General features: G+C 40.5%; 1 protein-coding gene across 1 annotated transcript; it reads left to right on the top strand.

Annotated features, from left to right (window-relative positions):
* Positions 1-10,827: 10,827 nt before the first annotated feature.
* On the top strand, positions 10,828-13,296 carry LOC137256568 (immunoglobulin A1 protease-like). The gene is made up of 3 exons (XM_067794433.1): positions 10,828-10,855; positions 12,084-12,367; positions 12,478-13,296. Exons 1-3 carry the CDS (start codon positions 10,837-10,839, stop codon positions 13,294-13,296), a joined length of 1,122 nt encoding a protein of 373 aa, XP_067650534.1. The 5' UTR covers positions 10,828-10,836.
* Positions 13,297-23,035: the final 9,739 nt, after the last annotated feature.

Below are 23,035 nucleotides of genomic sequence, written 5' to 3'. Positions count from 1 at the left end.
TGAGACGAATATCACGAATATTTCCTAGTCAGCTGCGACAAATGCAGCATTGAATTCCCCATACATCTTCGAATCAAATTGCAAATGATGTTTGTCACCAATACCAACTGTCTAGATAAAACGAAATCCTTTTATATAGTACTAGGGTACGGTCTATACACCTATATGTCTTTCGAATGCCGTTTGTAAGCGATACAAGTCCCTTTGATACCATATTTTAACCCCCTGGATGCCACAGGAACATATATGTCCTTCCTCTACATACCTCACTTGGAAGTCCAATAAAATTCTAAATATACCACGCATATATAAATACTTCACAGTTTTGAATTCTGCGGAAAATTCCCAGTTTCTTGATACCATCCACTATTATCTCAGACCAGGCTAAAGCGCTTAAAATCGCCTTTCAAAATAGGCTTCATCGTAAATGTCGTCATTTTTCAAACTGAACAAAATCGAGATTCACAGCGTTATTTGCAGTATGTTTTGAAATGTGAAAATCTGATAATTACTGGGAGTAATGAATTTCAAAAATAGCATATTAATGATCACTGATATCAAGTTTTCATGTAACCAGGAATGATAATTCTGAAACGTCATCGATGTACCCAGAATCGGTTGGGATGTTTTCGAAAATACACTTACACGAACGCCGAAGTGCGCTTTCCGCCATATTGGATAGCGTTTACAAAATCACGTTTCGAGAAGGCCGGTATTGAGAAGCCTATTATATTATGTATACTTCATAGTTAGCTACGACAAATGAATCATTGAACTCCCCATGCATCTTAGAATCAAATTACAAATGGTCTTTGTCACCAATACCAACTGTCTAGCCAAAACGAAACAATATATACCTTGTATGAAAACGAACGCTGTGCTCGAAAGACATCGCTTGACTGGAATGTAAACAAAGAAAAATTCCAATTTTACACTGCCTAGCATTTTCGGAAATTTTCCAACATCCAGCCCTCTAATCATTGCTTACAATGGCTCAATACGCTTAGTATATTCAGGGGAAGGGTATCGTGGCAAAAAATAGCAAATTGAAAATAGATACAATGAAATAATTTGGTGATTCATAAGAAACTGTCAAACTTTTAGTGAAGCGTGACGCCATGACTGACGCAAAATCACGCAGAACGACAACGGTACCTATCGGCATTTCTGGCTTCTTCCATCATTTACAATGTAAACGATAGGAACATATAACAATACACAGATAGTCAGAATAATTCTGATTACTTACATCTCACATTTATGTACAAAAGATCCCTGAAACGAGGAAAACGTCCTCGCAAAATCTTGTGTACCCTTGTCAGCGAAGCCGCCATTTTGAAAGAAATCGGTCATCGGCAGTGATGTCACACGTCAACATTGTTGCACATATTAGGCAATTTCTTTGAGGTGAAGGTCGGTTGAACAGGAGTAAACACAATGCCCATACCATTCCGATTGCACTTTTAGTATTGTGATGTATATTTTGCGCATCGTTCAGATATTTTTTCATGAAATTGGTTTCAGTATCTACATATATCCATGTTCAACACCATATCATGTGTGGATATAGGGTATCCGTTTTTATTCTTTGAAAGCTTTTGATTGTTTGAATAATATTTACATGGGAAATTGACTCAGTAAGTGTATTATACCACATTTTAAGCCTCTACGCAAGTGTTGGAAGATCACACGTAGCCATTACTGCAACATGTGCTTTAGTCATGAGCAATATTCAATACGTTGGTACAAATATTGCAGTTTCATATGAAGAGGTTAATAAACAGCGATTTAATTCCAACTTATAAGTAACACGGATAATATTAATGAAAACGATTTGTACATTTTATGAAATGTAGTGGCACACATACTACTATTTAAAGGAATTGTCTTGTTCATTGTATTGGTTTGTGTCGTTTTTATAGACAAAACTATTATGAATATTAATTGACCAGGTGCGAGTTTGTCAAAACGTTTCATGATTCATTATCATTGTTTTTCGATAATAAAGTCAATTCAAATGCGATTAAAATATATCTGATGGCAGAATGTCTAACTCAAACAATATTTATACGGAAATTGTTAAAAATATATAAATCAGGTCAAGTCTTAATTTGGACGAGCCTTACGTCCATTTTCTAATACTTCTTTACTGAAAAAGCGATCTCTTTGGACCTTTCATTGCATACTTATGAAGGGAATTGATTTCATAATCATGAGAAGAAAAGTCTTTTTCCTAAATGAATACTCAATGAATATTCAGGTGTTGTGAAATTTTCATTTACGCTAAATTGATGCTAGGCAGGTGCGCGTGTTGCTCACAATAAGATATGTAGTAAAACCGTGTAATTGTTGATATATTCAGGACACTATTTCAGTGATAAAACCATTCATTTTATATTTTGGCTAAAAAGTGTTGAATTCTGACACAGAAGCCGAGATCTTTTATACATTGAGTAGAAATTAGGTTAGATATAAACTAATCAGCAACCAGAGTAGTCTTTTTCCGACGTCACAAAAATGCACAAAACATGCCGTGACGTCAACAAAATGTCGCATTATTTTCAGTTATTTCATTACGTTTGAAAATGTGGCTGCTACTCCGTTAATAATGATGCAAAATTAATAAAAATACATATACACAAACAGGAGAATATGGGAATCTAAGAACTAAAATATGTATCGGATAGGGACATCCAAATCGCAATTGCCTGCTTTTTGTTGTAGTACACTGCATCTTATCGCATCTTATCTTACAAATTGTGAATCTACCAAACAGTATCCTCTCACATTGGGGAACTTTGTATTGGAATAGTTTGGTTCACTGTGAACAAAACATCACGAAAATATACTGTCGGTATCCACAGCAAATTCTCTCCATGTGATCGGAGTTACATTGACCTAATGTAAAGCATAGCTGAGTTATGCCCCCTTATCTTTATACGTGCATGAATACTGTGTCGACGTTTGACGTCATGGTAGAAAATAGATTTTTGACATTTATTGCAGGTCATTTTTGATTTTGTGATTATGGCATTATGCATTAGTACATACATCCATTTCATATACAGTTATGTCGTTCAGATATCAAGCTGTATTTTCTTCGCTCACACTTTCTGCAAAGATGCCAAATTAAAAAACCCGTAGCAGAGTGCTTTTATTGGTGCACGATAAAAAAACGGAGAAATTTACTGTTTTTCAACACACACAAAAGTTTTTGACAACATTTAGCCGTGTCTATTTCTCAACCCCCTGAGTTAGTCGCAGTTATATTTATACCAACGGATAGGAAATCAAATATTCTACATGTCTGTGCAATTTCACAGTCGTACGCAGACCCAGGACCACGCGAGCGCAATTCTCGCACAACGTTCACTTTTCAAATCTTATGAAAATGTGCGCCTGAAAAAAAACTCGGCATCCAGGGGGTTAAGCCTCAACACGTTAGATGATCACACGTAGCCATTACTGCAACATGTACTTTAATTCCTGTGATGTACAATATTCAATACGTTGAGACTAATATGGCAGACATATGAACAGGTTAATAAACAGCAATTTAATTCAACCTTATAAGTATAACTGATAATATTAACGAAAATGATTTCTACATTTCTGAAATGTATGGGCACACATATTTAAGGAATTGACATGTTCATTGAATTTGTTTGTGTCGTTCTTATAGACAACACAATTATGAAAATTAATTGACCAGGTGCGAGTTTGTCAGAAACGTTTTATGATTCATTATTATTTCTTTCAGTAATACAATCATTTGAAATTCGATTAAAACATATTGTGGTGATAGGATACCTAACTTCAACAATACGAAAATTGTTTAAAAATATGTAAACCAGGTCATGTCCGGGCTTAATTTGGACAAACCTTACGTCCATATTCGATCTCATTGTACCTTTCATTTTGTACTTACGAAGAGAAATGTTCACATAACGATAAGAAGACAAGTTTATATAATAAATGAATATACAATGAATATTCAGGTGTTGTGAAATAATATTTTTCATTTACGCTAAATTGATGCCAGCCAGGTTCGCGTGTTGCTCACAATGAGATACAAAGTAAAACCGTCTAATTGTTGATACATTCAGGACACTATTTCAATGGTAAAACCATTCATTTTATATTTTGTCTAAAGAGTGTCGAATTCTGACATAGAAGCCGAAACCTTTTACACAATCAATGGAAATTAGATGAGTTATATACTAACCAGTGTCGTCTTTTTCCGACGTCACAAAATGCACAAAACATGCCATGTCAAATGAAATGTTGTGCTATTTTCGGTAATTTCAATACGTTTGACGGTATGGCAATTACTCTTTTACAAATGATGCAAAGTTCGACAAAACACATCTGCAAAAACAGGAGAACACGAGATTCGAAGAAGTACAGTATTGTATATCGGATAGGGCCATCCAAATCGCTTTTACCTGCTTTCTCATGAAGTACATTGTCTTATCTTTTCTTATAAATGTTGACACTATCAAAAGGTATCCGCTCAAATTGGGAAACTTTGTATTGAAATAGTTTGGTTCACTGTGAACCAAACATAACGAAAATATACTGTCCGTATCCACAGCAAAGTCTCTCATGTGATCTAAGTTACGTTGACCGAATGTAAAGCATAGCGGAGTTATGCCACTTATTTTATACGTGCATGACCTCTGTCGACGTTTGACATCATAGAAGAAAATCCATTTTTTGACAATTATTTCGGGACATTTTGATGTTGAGTGTATAACGTTATGCATTAGCACATCAATCCATTTCATATACGCTTGTGTCGTTCAGACATCAGACTGTATTTTCATCTTCGCTCACACTTTTCTTGAAGATGACAAATCAAGAAATCGTTGCACAATGCTTTTACTGGTGTACGATAAAAAAACGGAGAATTGTACTGTGTTTAAACGCATTCAAAAGTTTTGGACAACATTTAGCAGTGTCTATTTCCCAAAGTCCTGAGGTAGTCGCAGTTATATATTTTACCAACGGGTAGTAAATTAAGCATTCTACATTTCTGTGTGATTTTATAGCCGTAGGACCACGCGAGCGCAAGTCTCGCACAACGTTCACTTTTCATACCTTACGAAAATGTGCTCCTGAAAAAGATCTCGGCATCCAGGGGGTTAACCCCGTAGGTGCCACAGGAACATATTTGTCTCCCTCTTCAACCCTCACGTTGAAGTCAATAAAATACTAAATGTATCACGCACGGAAATATACTTCACAGATTTGTTTTTTGCCAGACATTTCCTGTTTCTTGAAACTACCTTTACACGATCCGTCTTTCGATCTCCTTTATCTCCATCCACCCTACGTCCCAAAGACTATCCCCCTTCCCCTCTCCCTACTCTCCAGCCACCTTTATTGCCCTACAATAATCCAACCCTCTTTCCCTCTCCCTCTCCTCCATCCACCCTACTCCCGCTACACCAAACCCTTTCCGTCTCGTCCCCTTCCATCCACTCCACTTTGCGTACACCAACCTTCCACCAACCCTTACTTCCTTGCACAAACCCTCTTTCTCTCTCTTTATCCATCCAACCTACATCCCATAATTTAACAATCTCCATCCATTCTCCACTCTGTCCATCTCCCTACCCTATTTCTTTCTTCCCTTTTCGGTACCCCCATCCACCCTGCTTATCCTAGAGCATCTGTCATCCTTCTTACCTCCATCCTTCGTACTTACCCTAGACCAACTTTCTTCCCTCCTTACCCTCCAGCCACCATATGTACCCAAGACGAACTTTCTTCCGTTTTCGGTACCCTTCATCCACCCTACTTACCCTAGATCAACTTTCTTCCCTTTGCGCCCCCCCTTACCTGTTTACCTTATACCAACTTTCTTCCCTTTACGGTACCCTTCATCCACCCTGCTTATCCTAGAACATCTGTCTTCCTTCTTACCCTCCATCCACCCCTACCCTTAGATCAACTTTCTTCCCTTCTTACCCCACCGTTATTGCCCTACACCAAGCGCCCTCCTCCAATAAGCCAACAGACTTTACCTATTTTTTCTGTCCATCCACTCCACTTCCCCTACACCAACCCTCGTTCCCTCTCCTTTTCCTCCATCCAACTTACCCTGCACTAACACTTTTTCCCTTTCTCCTCCATCCACTCTTTTTCCCCTACACCAAGCCCTGTTCCTGCTTCTTCCCATACAGTCACTACACTTCCCCACAAACCCGCTTTCCCTCTCCTCCGAATCCATCCACCCTTACATCGCGATACAAACCCTCTTTCTCTCTCGTTATCCATCCACCCTTATTCGCCTCTTCCACCCTCTGTCCACCCTACCTCTCTTACAGCAATCCTAACATTACCATATTTATGAACCTACCAAGCAACGTTATTGTTTAAGATGCAAATACTTTCATGAGTTTGTGAATGAACGAGTAAACCTAAACATAGAAGTGACCTGTTTCTTCCTGTTGTCACAAATAGTGTGCATTGTATTGCATTGTTGCAGTATTGTTGTTTGGTAGTTGCTGTCACAGGAGTGGTCCGACTGGTGAATAGGAACCATATTTAGTTTTGAAAACAAACCAGATCAACTCCAAGATTACAATTTGCCATTAAAAAGTCACAGCTGCACCAGTGCCAGTGAATCGTTTGTGTGTAATAATATTTTCCATTTTATTTATTGAATTCTCATTAATTGTAAAATACCATTATTTGACAAATGTTGATTTGGCACGTTTCATAAATGACTATGAGTACCAGTCACTTCAGAGACATTCTTCCATGGAAGTACCAAAAGCGGTAGTAAAACTGTAATGGAGGGAGGTAACTCTTCTTAGTTTACGCTATCGGTGAGAATAGAGCCCCTTGAAAGTGGCTACGAACGTTTTAATGTGATTGGCGTCTTTTATTTACGTCATTATGTGTACAGCCTTACACTATCATTCAGAAGCATACTCTTGAAGTGATATAGATGGATGGAAGTTCACACATGCGCAGTGTGATCATCGGTAACTCGGACGTCATGACAACGCCTCCTTCCCTTTGTGTCAGCCATTTTGGCAGATTGCACTGGAGAATATTTCACGAGTTTTGCGAGACGTTTACAACGTTGAGAGACCGTGCTAGTTGAAGAGTGGGAGAAAATCATGAATCACGGTACAGGAGGTAGGCATATGTGATAAGACAAAAGCGTATTCTTTAGCTTCAGGCCCGTTTTTAACGCGATACTTCGTTTTGACATACCCCGACACACACCTCAACGCGAGAGTAGGATGCACAATGACATTAGATGTTATAAGATAAGACAGATAAAGTCCATAAAGCGGAGATTTCCATTGGACAGTTCCAGGTGTCAGTCACATTAAAATAAACATAAAAACATCTCTACTGAACAGCAGCATCAAAGAACAGCTAAATCTATCTTGAAAATTACATGGAATCTCTTTTCTCCATTCAGATGTAAAGGATTCTAGCCCTACGATAGGTGTCCTACCTTATTCTCGAAAAGTATCCTAGCGCTAGGATATCCTAACTTAGGACAAATCCTAGGATAGGTTCTGACTTGTCATAAGTCCATCTTAGTGGAAATCAACATGGTGTGGTACTTGTTTGTTCACCACTTTTGACTTTGTGAAAACTTAATTACAGCTGAATTTACAACAGGACGCAGTTTTTATGAGTTAAGAATTTTTTATTTGAGTTTATATCATCAATTTATCAGTTGTGAATAAGACTTACTTGTTGCAGTGCACATATCCTTTAGAACACAACTTCTAGCATGCCTCTCAAACAAATGTTGTCTGTTTTTCCTCAAATCACTAATGGTAATTCTAAAACGGTAAACCTACAGTAGAATCCGAAAATACACAAACACGAACGCCGGAGAGAGCGAACTCTCCGCCAAGTCACATTGGAAAGTTTTTACAAAAGCACGTTTCGCGAGGGTTCGTCATGAAACGCCTCTAACAGCACGTATATTCCACCCTCAAGTGCGACAAACACATCCGTGAATCTTTCATACACTTTAGAAAGAAATAACAAGTATTCTTTGTCACCAATACCAAGTTTCGACATGATATCAAATGAAACATCGCAGAATGCGCCTGTTTACTGTGAGGCATTTCCTAAAAGTTTCTTACATTCATTCTTCCATTTGTTTCATGTATTAGCTCAAAACGTTTATACAGTTCATGGATGGAGGACGAAATATGAAAGTAAGAATAGTTAGGATACAATGACTTGATCAATTAAATAAAATCGGCAGTGTTTCCAGTTGCCTGACGCTATGTTTGAAGCAAAATTACGCACACTGGCAGCGGTCTAACTAAGACATTTCTGACTTCTTCTCTTAGTTACAGTAAAAATAAAATAAGAACAAAAACAAGCAACAATGCGCAAATAGTTCCCTAAATGGTCCTAATTACTTACAACACAAATTTATGTACAAACGATCTCTGAATCAAGGAATTATAGCTTACAAAATCGTGCGTACAGATGTCAGTAACACACGTTGTGAAAACTCTGTCACTGGCTGTGATGTCATGATACGTCAACATTGTTGTACATATTTGGTGATATCTTTGAGGTGAAGGTCGGTTAAACAGAAGTAAACACAATCATCTTATCCTGTTTCTTACAGCATCAATATTATTGTGCATGTTATGCTCTCTTTTAGATAATGTTTAAGGTAGTACACCAACCTTTGCACAAGTGTTAGAAGACAAAAACTGTAAAATGTACATGCAGTAATATTCGTTTATAACGAACTCAAAGGGACTGTTGTTTTCAGTTCGTTGTAAACGAAGTTCGTTCTAAGCGATTCGGGAATGTTCGTGAATATTCGAAAATTACCAAGAATCGTCACCACGCCACTGGTTTCAGACAAGATCATGTTCACACAGAAAATAAAACAAGACAAAACCAACGGACATATAATTGTCATGGATCATTCATTTCATCATCGATCATGTATTTTATTATGCATCTTTAACAAAATCGGTAATTTAACTCCGTTGGACATGAAATTGTAGTAACAATTACGAACAGTAATATTGTACTTTCACATAAACAATTTTGTGAACAGCAATGTCATTTACTTCCGTTAGTACAATTGGCTATATTACTTTAAGAAAAATATTAATTTGTAAAAAATGTAGTACACCTACATGTATTTATTAATATAAGGAATTGTCTTAGGCCATGGAATGTTTTTAGATTATTTTATAGACAGTATTGTCTGATGATTCGACAGACAGCGTCTGTCACAAACTTTCAACGATACACTCGTCTTGTTTTTTTCTATACCATAATCAATTTACATATCCAAAAATAATATTATGATGACAGTATATCTAACTGTTAACTATATTTCTGCAAGAATCTGCCAAAAATATAAACCAACCCATGTCCTCTTTTGTTCAGGTCTGTGCAACATCATTCTGATTTTTGTTGTTCTTTCATTGTATAGTAATGAAAAAGAAAATACTCCCATACAATGAACAAAGAACGGCCCGATCTTGACAATAAGTTTGAAAGTATTTCTAAAACAATGTTTTCATGTACATGCCAAACGCTTGTTGTCCACATGAAGATAAGAGTAAAACTGTTTGATTGTTTACCTGCTCAGGTAATTATTTGCATATTCCAGTTCATGATATGTCAAATGAAGCTTGAATTCTGACTGACACACTGAGAGTGTCCTCCTTGAATGGAAATTAGGTGACATGTATACTAATCAGCCTGATAATATCGTCTTTTTCACCTGTTTACATAACACAAGCCACAAAAGCGGTGTCATTACATTTGAAGACATAGAAATTACTCCGTTAATAATTGAGAAACATCACTAAAACATACATCTGCACAATCAAGAGAACATGGGAATCTATCTATCTATCTATCTATCTATCTATCTATCTATCTATCTATCCATCTATCAATATAATAGACAAACATCAGTAAAACATACATCTGCACAATCAAGAGAACGTGGGAATCTATCTATCTATCTATCTATCTATCTATCTATCTATCTATAGATGTATATCTATATATTTCTATCTATCTATCTATCTATCTATATAAAAAAGTGTGTGTGTGTGTGTGTGTGTATAATGTCCTTTCTCATTTCATAGTTTCTTACAATTTGGGATACTCAGGTTTTATGCATGTGTGACATCTCTATCTAAGGCATAAGCAAAGACATGATACACGTGCTGGATATGAACGCAAAAATAGCCCGTTAACTTTAAATGATATTTTGGGTCTTTTTGTGATCACAGCTGCAACCGAACTGTAAACATTTGGGGGCAATTTTTCATTTCATTGTTTCATTGTTGCTTTTCCAAGACAATTCATCAGGATACGTTGACCCTGACACATAAATGGTAAAACTACTATTGTTAAAATGTACATGTACACGTTTTCTGCCTTTTTATATTGAATCATAAATGAGAGGATGAGTGTCAGACAACAGAGACCCCCTCAGTGGAAGTTACAAAAGCGATAGTAAAAATATAATGGAGGGGAGTAACTCTCATTAGTTTGTACTATATGTGAGAGTAGCGCCTCTTGAAAGTGGACACGACCTTATTATGCAAACTGACGTCTTACATTTTCCCAAGTACTTTGTTATATTACGTGATGATTTGTAGGTAATTTCGATAGACGGAAGTTCAGACATGTAGAAAGTTCATACATGCGCAGTGTAATCAGAAACTGGCGTCATGACAACGTCTCATCCCTGTGTGTCAGCCATTTTGACAGTTTGCACTGGAGAACATTTTGCGATTTTTGTGGAAAGTTTTTCGATTTTGAGAGGACGTGCGAGTTGTCGAGTTGGAGAAAATCATGAATCGCGGTACAGGAGGTAGGCATTTGCATGATTTGTGATGAAGGAAAAGTGATTTCTTTAGCCAGAGAGGCATGTCTGCAACATCTCTTCGTTGTGAGATTTATCCTGACACAGTGTCATAATGAGATATCTTAATTCGGATACAAATTGACGTTCAGATGTACACTCTGCGACCCAACCTGCCCCACGATCAGTGACTTTATGAAAAGGGTAGACTGCAATATTTGGAGTTACGCTTTGCGGGTTCCTCACTTTACAAAAGTTTCTACGTTTTTACGGAAGCTTTCGAGGCGAATTTTGTGTGCTAAACGAACATCCCACATTGTCCTTGCTCTTGGACATTAACTTTGAAGTCAAATAAAGTTCAAAATGTATCACAAATACAGGTCAGAATTTTGAATTCCGAGGGGACATTTTCCGGTTCTTGACACCATATGATCTCAGGCAAATCGAAAGTCCTGAAAGTGATCTTCCAAAATTGACTACATCGTAAATGTCGTTTTTGGACACTACGTACTCCCGATTCACGTCATTATGTGGCGTGTGTGAAATTACTCGGAAGTCTGAATTTCAAAAAGGCGTATGTGATGAGGCAAAAAGTTTTCATTAGTCTCTGTAGTACGATCTGTAACACTACACTTCATTGTGAGATTTACCCCTACATATATCTCAGTACGATACACAATGACGTTCAGCTGTACATGTTGAGGGAACATTTCCTCCTTCACAGGAAATGGTCATTACGGTGGTTAGTGTTGTCAGTATTATTGTTGTATTTATTGTTGTGTTATTGTTGTTGTATTAGTGAGTCAGTATCACAGTGAATTCGTCCGTTTTGTAAACTGTAAACTGCGATATACTTACATCGTATCAGTCTGCTAATTTATATTTGTATCTATACATAACAAACTCCTATCAAGGCACAAAGTAGTTTCAAGGTTTCAATCATGATACAGAATGTGTTATGATATTTATGTGTCTATGTAGCATTCAAGGGATACATGTTATTCATTTAAACCAGAGCATTTTGCTACTTGTTTTGAATTTTGTACAACAAAAATAAAACGAGAGACATGTTTGAAACGAGAGACATGTTTCCAACCTAAACCAAGATTTGGTTTTCCAACATTTTTAGAAGTGAAACAATATTCCCTTAAATATTTGATACTTGTCTTGAATCTTGTAGGAAAATTAGTGAAATAATATACTCTTGAGTGTTATTAAATATTCTCATTTTGAACAGTTCCTTTGCCCTGCCTGAGTCCTGGCCTGCCTACAGTTGTGATGGGAGATGGGACCAGATGCCTGCTAGACAGCAACACTCTCTGGATACCAGCTGGTTACCTACAGCCAACATTCCTGCAGCCTGGAGTTCAGCCCTCTGTGCATGGTACCTCCCTGCTTACTACAGTCCAGCCTGCAGTGAGTTCTGTGGTCCAGCCGACAGTCCCCCAGCCTCCATCTCCTGGCATCAGTGGCACCAGTCTGCCCAGTTCTCAGCTTGACCTGCACCAGATAAGGCCAGAGGTATGCATGGTCATTGTTATGTTGATGATCTCAGAATTTGATTCTATAAACGTGATGTCCTTCTTTCATCACAGTATAGAATGTGTTACATTGACTGTATCCCTCATCAGGATTTCTCCTGTGTCCTGCCCCCACTTGACCTACCCAGACCACTTCCCCAGTCCATGTCTGTATCTAAAGCAAGCGAGCCCAAAGCCACATCCAAGACCCCTATCCTGCCAAAGCGAAAACCTGAGCTCAGGCCCTGCAAGCGCAAGCCTCAGAAATTCCGACCCAAACCCCAGCCAAAGCCTCGCACTCCTAAGGAGAAAGTGAGGAAGAACCAGCCTGAGAGAAAGCCCTTCTTTGTGCCTCAGCCTCTTGGGGCTAAGCACATCAAACCCCAGAGCAGAACCCTGGGAAACCGTATCACTAAGCCCTTGGGTGATCATGGTATCATTAAGCCCTCAACTAAGCATAGTTTTGGTGAACAGCTAAAGACTGCTGATCGTGCTTATTTAAAACCAAAGTCTGTCTTGCCCAGTACAGGTTGCAAGACTTTGTCTGCCCCTGTTAAGAATGTAAAGGATAAGGTTGTTTCAGAATCAGAAAGTGCTAAGTCAGGGGATGTCACTGTTGCTAAAGTAAGTGTAAATCCAGACAAGACAGTTGCCAGAGCAGAACCCAACTCTGATGATGAATATGATGTGGAATATCTGTATCTTACTAAACTTATTTTAAGGAAAAAGAGGAAACCCACTTCTGAGCCAAGCACTGAGCCCCAGCCCTCACGCAAGAGGAAGTGCCCAGATGACAACAACGAGGTGCCCCAAGCTGTGAAACAAGCAAGACTGGAGGAGCCCCAGGATACCCTGGAGGACCTGGAAGCTCTCCTGGCTGAGTACAGCACCAGTCTCTCATCGGGGTCTCTCACCGGGGACTTCTTCTAAATGCAGTAAGGTGCAGGGGACAGGTAAGTATAGATAAGTGTATAGTTAAGTGGGTGTTTATATTAGATATTCCACATGTCTTTCATCATACATGTTTGCTGTACAAAACATGGTGGTTTTCCTTGTGCGATCACCTTGTACTCTCTGCCTGTCCCTCTCTTTGTCTCTCTCTCTCTCTCGTTCATGTATGTTTGCTGTTCAAAACATGGTGTACCTGTGCTTCTCACTTGTACTCTCTTACTGTCTTTCTCTCTAACTGTCTGCTGTACACAACATGGTGGCATCCCATGCCCTCCCCTCATCTCTCTCTCTCACACACACACACACTCATGCACACACCCACACATGCACACACACACACGCACACACACACGCACACACGCACCAAACACCATAGGTGCTGTTTTTCTGTGTCTACTAATTCCAGTGCTATTTGACAAGATTGGCGGTTCTCAGCCATTTTCATATTCTAAATTCTGATAACCTTACTATCCATCCACTAAATCACTAAATCAACCTACAATATCTTATTGTGTGCTCTTCTGTGCTCTTCTTCACAACCTTATTGTGCATTGTCATCACTACCATAGTGTCTCTTTGCTCACCTTTCAGATAGGTTACTGTTTACTTCTTGTAACTCTCTTCTGTCATATTGTTCTCCCTATTATCCTACCCTCTCTTGTTTTATATCACCTACCATGGTACTCTTCTTCTGCCTACCATACTACTCTCTCCTGTCTTATACTGTCTTAGCACTTCTCCCAACTACTCTCCTACATAAGTGACAGATTTTGTATGTGCATCTCAAAAGTGTGGGTAGGGACGGCTGTAAGGGGAGGTCGGAGGCCGTTTATTTAGAATGTTTTTGAATTACTTTAACCTGTTTTTGTTTTCAAAGTTATGTTTACATTGTTTTCACAATAAAATATTTCTTTGCAGTCTAAGTCATAGTTATGTTATATTTTAATAAATGAATTTGGATTGTGTGATTGGTTAAGGTAGTGCACCATGAAAAGAGCAAGTAAGGTTAAGTCATGAATTTCATGAGAATGAATGAGTAGTTAATGCTTTATCTACAGCATTAGAGGAGTATGGGTCAAACGTATGTTATGTCACATTCGTAATGCTCACAACATTGTGACAATATAAGATATGTCCACTGAGATGTAATTCTAATATTTGCTTAGATAAAGATAACATTTCAGCTAGACTGTCAAAGTGAGAAATGATTCCTCTAAAGGGAGTAGAATGTAGAACGCTTTTTTTTCTCTCAACCAGTAGACAGTTGTTGCATGTAAAGCCTTGGATGATCCTCTGAGTTTAGCAACAGATAGATGGAACATACTTGCTGTTCACAAACCAGTGAGTGAGTGAATGAAGTAATGATTACCTGACAATGGTATCATGGCAACGTGTATGGTAATGCATCCCATAGTAAGTAAAGTAATACAGCCTGGACCTGACAACCATATACTGTAATTCAGACTGGATCAAACAATCCATGTAAGATAATCTTGATTGGATCAGACAAGCCAGGTAAGGTAATCCAACCTGGACCGTGCAAACCATGTAAGATAATCCAGCCTGGATCAGACAAACCATGTGAGTTAATCAATCATGGACCAAAAAAATCATATAAGATAATCCAGCCTCTTTCAGACAAACCATGTAGGATAATCCAACTTGGATCAGACAAACCATGTAAGACAATCCAGCCTCTTTCAGACAAACCATGTAAGGTAATCCAGCCTGGATCAGACAAACCATGTAAGGTAAACCAACCTGGATCAGACAAACCATGTAAGATAATCCAGCCTGGATCAGACAAACCATGTGAGTTAATCAATGATGGACCAAACAGATCATATAAGATCATCCAGCCTCTTTCAGACAAACCATGTAGGATAATCCAACCTGGATCAGACAAACCATGTGAGTTAATCAATCATGGACCAAACAGATCATATAAGATAATCCAGCCTCTTTCAGACAAACCATGTAGGATAATCCAACCTGGATCAGAGCAAGCATGTAAAATAATCCAGCCTCTTTCAGACAAACCATGTAAGGTAATCCAGCCTGGATCAGACAAACCATGTAAGATAAACTAACCTGGATCAGACAAACCATGTAAGATAATGCAGCCTGGATCAGACAAACCATGTGAGTTAATCAATCATGGACCAAACAGATCATATAAGATAATCCAGCCTCTTTCAGACAAACCATATAGGATAATCCAACCTGGATCAGACAAACCATGTAAGATAATCCAGCCTCTTTCAGACAAACCATGTAAGGTAATCCAACCTGGATCAGACAAACCATGTAAGATAAACCAACCTGGATCAGACAAACCATGTAAGGTAATCCAGCCTCTTTCAGACAAACCATGTGAGATAATCAATCATGGACCAAACAAATCTTGTAAGATAATCCAGCCTCTTTTAGACAAACCATGTAGGATAATCCAACCTGGATCAGACAAACCATGTAAGATAAACCAACCTGGATCAGACAAACCATGTAAGGTAATCCAACCTGGAACAGACAAACCATGTAAGGTAATCCAACCTGGATCGCCAAACCATGTAAGATAACCCAACACGGACCTTACAGACCATGTAAGATAACCCAGCCTCGATCAGAGAAACCATGTAAGGTATTGCAACCTGGTTTGTGCAAACCAAGTAAGATAAACCAGCCTGTATCAGAAAAAAAGATGTAAGATAATCCAGTATTTGGCTCATGCACACCATGTAAGATAATCCAACCTGGGCAGGACAAACCATGTAAGATAACCCAACCTGAATAAGACAAACCATGTAAAATAATCAAGCCTGGACCAGGCAGATCATGTAAGGTAACCCAGCCTTGTACGGTAATTTAACCTGGATCAGACAAACCATGTAAGATAATCCAACCTGGATCAGACAAACCATGGGTGATAATCAAGCCTTTAGCCTGGATCACGCAATCCATAGAAGGTAATCTAGCCTGGATCAGACAAACCATGATGACACTCATTACTGGTCATTCATCAAACGATATCACATGGACTCATTACTGGTCAATGTATTGAAAAGAATTCTTACATAGGCCGACTGGCATGGTTTCATTTACTTACCAAATACTCATTTCTGTCATCACTATTACATACTGATCAACTTTTGTCACATACACCCTAGACAAACGTCGATACCTGGTAAATATTCCTGATCTGAACAAAAAAAAAGGTGGGTCTCTCTTAGTGAATAGACGACGCCACAGTCCTCTCAACAGGAACCATAATCATACCTAACAACTACTCTTTGCGTATCTGGTAAAAACTGTGATGAACACTGACAACACCAGTATCCAGAACGGATTTGTTATTTATGAGTTCTTAGCAGCACATGGTTCAGAAATACTTTTTTACTGCTGAAGATTTTTATGAGGGATTATAACATTTTAGTTCTAGTTACCGCATTTTCAATGCATTCTCAAGTGAAAATATGTAAACTAAGAATCGCCATTGCTATACTGCTTACGAAACAAATAAGGGAACTGATGAGGTGTTGGTTTGAATCGAAATGTCTGTGAAATAATTTGTATAAACATTTCTGTCCACCATGCACATTGATGGCATTAACGTGGGTATGATTGTTTCTTAGCCCAAGTTGCAGGTGCCGGGTCTCTGTTCAGGTTCATCCCATAAAAGATGTACTGGGAATATGTCTAGATAAACGTGCACAACACAACTGCCACCATTCAGATCAATGCCCAAGTTGTCATCTGAGTATGGTACCATCTCACCTATGTCCCCTCCATCCACCCCCCTCACTTACTCGCCATTCATACTATGTCCCCCTCCATCACCTTTAATTTAAATTAGATTTAATTTGGGTATGCTGTTTTAATTGGAGCTTATTCGTTTTTAAAAAATATATTAATCTAGTGTGAATTTATTAAAAAAGAATTTATTTTCTAAAAAAATCTTGTTCATGCAAAAATAATTTTCAGTAATGAATCATCTTTTTTTAAAAATATCCTGTTTTTTAAAAGGTTAATTAATGCGTGAAAGCCTACCTGCTGTCTTGAAAATTGATGTTCCTGCTTTATTTCATATCAATTCTGAAGTACCTTTATGGAAAAATGCATGGTGAATAATACAAGTAAACAATAAATAATATTTGCTTTTAAGAGAACTTTTATTGAGATTACTTTTTACAGACGGTGCTACATGGGGGCGCCACTTGTCAAACAAACGCTTCAGTGACTTGCTATTTTTATTGCATATTTAGATTCAGGGCTACGGAAGCGTATTAGGACCACGATGAAAAAAAAGTTTGGTGTCACTATCTCCTACGTAGGACTTACTATCTCCTACGTAGGACTTACTATCTCCGTAGGACTTACTATCTGTGTACAGGGCACACATTTCTACAAAATGATACCAAATTTAGCAGTTTCTAGATATTTTCATATTTCGTATGCAACATCTTTAACTACCCATTCCCTCTGCACTGCCTACATCACCCTCCATCCACTCTGCGTCACACTCCAACTACCTTACCAACCATCCACCATAGCCCCCCTCCTTCGTCGCCTCCATTCCCTCTTCGTCCCTTTAATTTACCCTACGTCATTCCATTCCCTCTTCGTCCCTTCCATTTACCCTACGTCTTTCCATTCACTCTTCGCCCCTTCCATTTACCCTACGTCATTCCTTTTCCCTCTTCGTCCCTCCCATTTACCCTACATCATTCCACTCCTTTTGCGTCCCTTCCATTTACCCTACGTCCATTCCATTCCTTCTGCGTCCATTCCATTCAACCTCCATCCCCCTAAATCTACCTTAATTATCCTCTATCCTCCTTGCGTCCGTCCCATCCACCCTGCGTCCTCTCCATTCTCTCCACGTCCCCCCCATTCACCCTACGTCAACCTCGATCGACCCTTATTATCCTCTTTCTGCCCTTCGTCCTCTCCATTCTCCCTAGGTCAACCTCAATCTACCCTTATTATCCTCTATCTGCCCTTCGTCCTCTCCATTCTCCCTACGTCAACCTCATTCTACTCTTATTATCCTCTATCTCCCCTTCGTCCTCTCCACTCTCCCTACGTCCCCATCAGTCTACACTTATTATCCTCTATCTGCCCTTCCTCCTCTCCATTCCCTCTACGTCCCCATCAATATACCTTAATTATCATCTATCTGCCCTTCGTCCTCTCCATTCCCTCTACGTTCCCATCAGTCTACCCTTATTATCCTCTATCTGTCCTTCGTCCTCTCCATTCCCTCTACGTCCCCATCAGTCTACCCTTATTATCCTCTATCTGCCCTTCGTCCTCTCCATTCACCCTACGTCAACCTCAATCTACCCTTATTATCCTCTATCTCTCCTTCGTCCTCTCCATTCCCTCTACGTCCCCATCAGTCTACACTTACTATCCTCTATCTGCCCTTCGTCCTCTCCATTCAATCTACGTTCCCATCAGTCTAACCTTATTATCCTCTATCCGTCCTTCGTCCTCTCCATTCCCTCTACGTCCCCATCAACATACCTTAACTACCCTCTATCTGCCTTTCGCCCTCTCCATTCCCCCTACGTCCCCATCAGTCTATTCTTATTATCCTCTATCTGCCCTTTGTCCTCTGCATTCCCTCTACGTCTCCATCAGTCTACTCTTATCACTATCTATCTGCCCTTCGTCCTCTCCATTCCCTCTACGTTTCCATCAGTCTATTCTTATTATCCTCTATCTGCCCTTCGTCCTCTGCATTCCCTCTACGTCCCCATCAGTCCAGTCTTATTACCCTCTATCTGCCCTTCGTCCTCTCCATTCCCTCTACGTTCCCATCAGTCTAACCTTGTCATCCTCTATCTGCCCTTCGTCCTCTGCATTCCCTCTACGTCCCCATCAGTCTACCCTTATTATCCTCTATCTGCCCTTCGTCCTCTTCATTGCCTCTACGTTCCCATCAACATACCTTAATTATCCTCTATCTGCCCTTCGCCCTCTCCATTCCCCCTATGTCCCCATCAGTCTATTCTTATTATCCTCTATCTGCCCTTTGTCCTCTGCATTCCCTCTACGTCTCCATCAGTCTACTCTTATCATTCTCTATCTGCCCTTCGTCCTCTCCATTCCCTCTACGTTTCCATCAGTCTATTCTTATTATCCTCTATCTGCCCTTCGTCCTCTGCATTCCCTCTACGTCCCCATCAGTCCAGTTTTATTACCCTCTATCTGCCCTTCGTCCTCTCCATTCCCTCTACGTTCCCATCAGTCTAACCTTATTATCCTCTATCTGCCCTTCGTCCTCTCCATTCCCTCTACGTCCCCATCAGTCTACCCTTATTATCCTCTATCTGCCCTTCGTCCTCTCCATTCACCCTACGTCAACCTCAATCTACCCTTATTATCCTCTATCTGTCCTTCGTCCTAGCCATTCCCTCTGCGTCCCCATCAGTCTACCCTTATTATCCTCTATCTGCCCTTCGTCCTCTCCATTCACCCTACGTCAACCTCAATCTACCCTTATTATCCTCTATCTGTCCTTCGTCCTCTGCATTCCCTCTACGTCCCCATCAGTCTACTCTTATTACCCTCTATCTGCCCTTCGCCCTTTCCATTCCCTCTACGCTCCCATCAGTCTACCCTTATTATCCTCTATCTGCCCTTCGTCCTCTCCATTCCCTCTACGTCCCCATCAGTCTATTCTTATTATCCTCTATCTGCCCTTCGTCCTCTCCATTCCCTCTACGTCAACATCAGTCTACTCTTATTATCCTCTATCTGCCCTTCGTCCTCTCCATTCCCTCTACGTTACCATCAGTCTATTCTTATTATCCTCTATCTGCCCTTCGTCCTCTCCATTCCCTCTACGTTACCATCAGTCTACTCTTACTATCCTCTATCTGTCCTTCGTCCTGTCCATTCCCTGTACGTCCCCATCAGTCTACTCTTTTTATCCTCTATCTGCCCTTCGTCCTCTCCATTCCCTCTACGTCCCCATCAGTCTACTCTTATTATCCTCTATCTGTCCTTCGTCCTCTCCATTCCCTCTACGTCCCCATCAGTCTATTCTCATTATACTCTATCTGTCCTTCGTCCTCTCCATTCCTTCTACGTCCCCATCAGTCTACCATTTTTATCCTCTATCTGCCCTTCGTCCTCTCCATTCACCCTACGTCAACCTCAATCTACCCTTATTTTCCTCTATCTGTCCTTCGTCCTCACCATTCCCTCTACTTCCCCATCAGTCTAGCCATATTATCCTCTATCTGTCCTTCGTCCTCTCCATTCCCTCTACGTTCCCATCAATATACCTTAATTATCCTCTATCCGTCCTTCGTCCTCTCCATTCCCTCTACGTCCCCATCAACATACCTTAACTATCCTCTATCTGCCCTTCGCCCTCTCCATTCCCTCTACGTCCCCATCAGTCTATTCTTTTTATCCTCTATCTGCCCTTCGTCCTCTGCATTCCCTCTACGTCCCCATCAGACTACCCTTATTATCCTCTATCTGCCCTTCGTCCTCTGCATTGCCACTACGTTCCCATCAATATACCTTAATTATCCTCTATCTGCCCTTCGTCCTCTCCATTCACCCTACGTCAACCTCAGTCTACCCTTATTATCCTCTATCTGTCCTTCGTCCTCTCCATTCCCTCTACGTCCCCATCAGTCTACCCTTATTATCCTCTATCTGCCCTTCGTCCTCTCCATTCCCTCTACGTCCCCATCAACATACCTTAATTATCCTCTATCTGCCCTTCGCCCTCTCCATTCCCTCTACGTCCCCATCAGTCTATTCTTATTATCCTTTATCTGCCCTTCGTCCTCTGCATTCCCTCTACGTCCCCATCAGTCTACCCTTATTATCCTCTATCTGCCCTTCGTCCTCTGCATTGCCACTACGTTCCCATCAATATACCTTAATTATCCTCTATCTGCCCTTCGTCCTCTCCATTCACCCTACGTCAAATTCAGTCTACCCTTATTATCCTCTATCTGTCCTTCGTCCTCTCCATTCCCTCTACGTTCCGATCAGTCCACCCTTATTATCCTCTATCTGCCCTTCGTCCCCTCCATTCCCTCTACGTTCCCATCAGTCTACCCATATTATCCTCTATCTGCCCTTCGTCCTCTCCATTCCCTCTACGTCCCCATCAGTCTACCCTTATTATCCTCTATCCGTCCTTCGTCCTCTCCATTCCCTCTACGTCCCCATCAACATACCTTAATTATCCTCTATCTGCCCTTCGCCCTCTCCATTCCCTCTACGTCCCCATTAGTCTATTCTTATTATCCTCTATCTGCCCTTTGTCCTCTGCATTCCCTCTACGTCTCCATCAGTCTACTCTTATCATCCTCTATCTGCCCTTCGTCCTCTCCATTCCCTCTACGTCCCCATCAACATACCTTAATTATCCTCTATCTGCCCTTCGCCCTCTCCATTCCCTCTACGTCCCCATCAGTCTATTCTTATAATCCTCTATCTGCTCTTTGTCCTCTGCATTCCCTCTACGTCTCCATCAGTCTACTCTTATCATCCTCTATCTGCCCTTCGTCCTCTCCATTCCCTCTACGTTCCCATCAGTCTGTTCTTATTATCCTCTATCTGCCCTTCGTCCTCTCCATTCCCTCTACGTCCCCATCAGTCCAGTCTTACTACCCTCTATCTGCCCTTCGTCCTCTCCATTCCCTCTACGCTCCCATCAGTCTACCCTTATTATCCTCTATCTGCCCTTCGTCCTCTCCATTCCCTCTACGTCCCCATCAGTCTACCCTTATTATCCTCTATCTACCCTTCGTCCTCTCCATTCACCCTACGTCAACCTCAATCTACCCTTGTTTTCCTCTATCTGCCCTTCGTCCTCACCATTCCCTTCACGTTCCCATCTGTCTAGCCTTATTATCCTCTATCTGTCCTTCGTCCTCTCCATTCCCTCTACGTTCCCATAAATATACCTTAATTATCCTCTATCCGTCCTTCGTCCTCTCCATTCCCTCTACGTCCCCATCAACATGTCTTAATTATCCTCTATCTGCCCTTCGTCCTCTGCATTCCCTCTACGTCCCCATCAGTCTACCCTTATTATCCTCTATCTGCATTTCGTCCTCTTCATTGCCTCTACGTTCCCACCAATATACCTTAATTATCCTCTATCTGCCCTTCCTCCTCTCCATTCCCTCTACGTCCCCATCAGTCTACCCTTACTATCCTCTATCTGCCCTTCGTCCTCTGCATTCCCTCTACGTCCCCATCAGTCTACCCTAATTATCCTTTTATCTGCCCTTCGTGCTCTCCATTCACCCTACGTCAACCTCAATCTACCCTTATTATCCTCTATCTGTCCTTCGTCCTCTCCATTCCCTCTACGTCCCCATCAGTCTACCCTCATTATCCTCTATCTGCCCTTCGTCCTCTCCATTCCCTCCACCTCCCCATCAGTCTACCCTTATTATCCTCTATCTGCCCTTCGTCCTCTCCATTCACCCTACGTCAACCTCAATCTACCCTTGTTATCCTCTATCTGCCCTTCGTCCTCTCCATTCCCTCTACGCTCAGATCAGTCTGCCCTTATTATCCTCTATCTGCCCTTCGTCCTCTCCATTCCCTCTACGTCCCCATCAGTCTACCCTTATTATCCTCTATCCGTCCTTCGTCCTCTCCATTCCCTCTACGTCCCCATCAACATACCTTAATTATCCTCTATCTGCCCTTCGCCCTCTCCATTCCCTCT

This window comes from Haliotis asinina, chromosome 11 (assembly GCF_037392515.1).
Source record: "Haliotis asinina isolate JCU_RB_2024 chromosome 11, JCU_Hal_asi_v2, whole genome shotgun sequence".
In the NCBI taxonomy this organism is placed as follows: Eukaryota; Metazoa; Mollusca; class Gastropoda; order Lepetellida; family Haliotidae; genus Haliotis; species Haliotis asinina.
Note: the sequence above shows the minus strand (reverse complement) of the source record. Positions and strands in the feature narration are given on the sequence as shown.